The 1,656-nt window shown below is 35.5% G+C and overlaps 1 protein-coding gene across 1 annotated transcript in view; it reads left to right on the top strand.

Annotated features, from left to right (window-relative positions):
* Window positions 1-1,652, top strand: part of SLC5A8 (solute carrier family 5 member 8) — a 55,935-nt gene extending 54,283 nt beyond the window's left edge. The window contains exons 12-13 of the mRNA XM_007947217.1: window positions 592-695; window positions 1,591-1,652. Of these exons, the coding sequence (XP_007945408.1) occupies window positions 592-695; window positions 1,591-1,652 (166 nt within the window). The remainder of the gene's footprint in view (window positions 1-591; window positions 696-1,590) is intronic.
* Window positions 1,653-1,656: the final 4 nt, after the last annotated feature.

The following is a 1,656-nucleotide window of genomic DNA, read 5'->3' as shown; positions in this document are numbered from 1 at the left end:
CTTGCCTACCTCTCATCTTGCTGACTATGCTTCAGTCAGCTGGTGTTTACCTCTCTCTGGGATACCTTCCTCAAGAACTTTACTTGGCTCACTTTTTCCTGTTATTCAGATCTCAGTTCAAATGTCACTTATCCACAGAGAATTTCTCTGCATGTATTATAAAGAAGTAGTTCCTCCCTCCCACCCATTAGTCTCATATCACCCTGTTCCATTTTCCTTACAGTACTTTCCACTAGTGGAAATTAGTATGTTTATTTGATTTTTTTATTTATTGTATTTTTTTTTTCCCCATTGGAATATAAACTATATGAGGACAAGCACCTCATCTATCTTATTTGGCTCTCCAATGGCAAGAACAATATCTGGCACATAAATGGAGCTGAATGAGTAAACATGACCATTTGGTATTACAGTATATGGTCAAGGTTAAGTCATATTTTTAAATCTTGATCCAATAAGATAAAATTGGGACAAATGATGACATTTTAAACATTATTAAATATAATATCTTAACTTTGGCATGAGGCCTGCTGACATATATTCGTAGTTTTATTAGGTGAAATCTTACAATTATGATTTGCTCTCTCTTAGGACTCCATTGATGGATAACTGGTATTCCTTATCGTATCTATACTTCAGCACTGTCGGAACTTTGGTAACAGTACTCGTGGGGATAATTGTTAGTTTACTAACAGGTAACTACCTACACATTAGTATCATTGTATTTACCTCTTTCTATCAGTGTATGGGAGCTCTGGGGGCATAGTGACTAAAGCATTTGACTGCTAACCAGAATGCTGGTGGTTCAAACCCACCAGCCACTCCTCAGAAGGAAGGTTGGGCAATCTACTTCTGTAGAGATACTGCCTCGGAAACCCAAAGAGGGGTTGCTATGAGTCAAATCGACTCAAAGGCAGTGAATTTGGTTTTTTGGATCAGTGTATACCAGGCCTGTTTTGTAGCTAGTTATGCTATGCATTCTGGTTCTGTGAACAACTAGTTTAATTATGTCCTCCATTTTATTCATGGGAAATTTGAGAGCCTGAACTTGTAAGTAGAACACCTATTTCTATATGAATCTTCATTCTACTATTTACTTCATTCTGACATGAACTTGGGCAATCATATAATTATTCTGAACTTAGTTTTCTTATTTATAAAATGAGGAGAATAATAATTAGTCTGCCTACCTCACATAGCTGTTGTAGGATAAAAATAAGATTCTTGAAAAACTATGTACAACTACCAGGTAGATACAATACTAGGCATTTTACATGTATCTTTTCAGCATCCTCATGTCATGATCTTTCCATTGTCCTATGCTGATTTTTTGTAGGTTACAATGAGCTGTACACACATAAAGAACAATAATTATTTTTATGTCTATTAATCTCTATCTAAACATAGTGTGAAGTTTCTGTCTAAACATAATATAAGGACTATTTCCAAATATTCATAAACTTAAAAAATAATTATTCTCCTTTTTATTAAACTGAGAATATAAATAGCATAATTTGCAGTCTGGGATTGCCATAGAGCTATTTCCATGGGATGCTTTGCCCTCATTCTGTGAATTTTCTCTCTACTCAGCCCCTATGTTGGATCCCCTGTTGCCGTACTCCAATACTCCTCATTCTTGGAGACTCCCTTAATGAA

The sequence above is a fragment of the Orycteropus afer genome, unplaced genomic scaffold (assembly GCF_000298275.1).
Source record: "Orycteropus afer afer isolate SDZICR_OR568_19922 unplaced genomic scaffold, OryAfe1.0 scaffold00177, whole genome shotgun sequence".
Lineage (NCBI taxonomy): Eukaryota > Metazoa > Chordata > Mammalia > Tubulidentata > Orycteropodidae > Orycteropus > Orycteropus afer.
The sequence above is the reverse complement of the archived record's forward strand: the minus strand, read 5'-3'. Positions and strand labels throughout refer to the sequence as shown.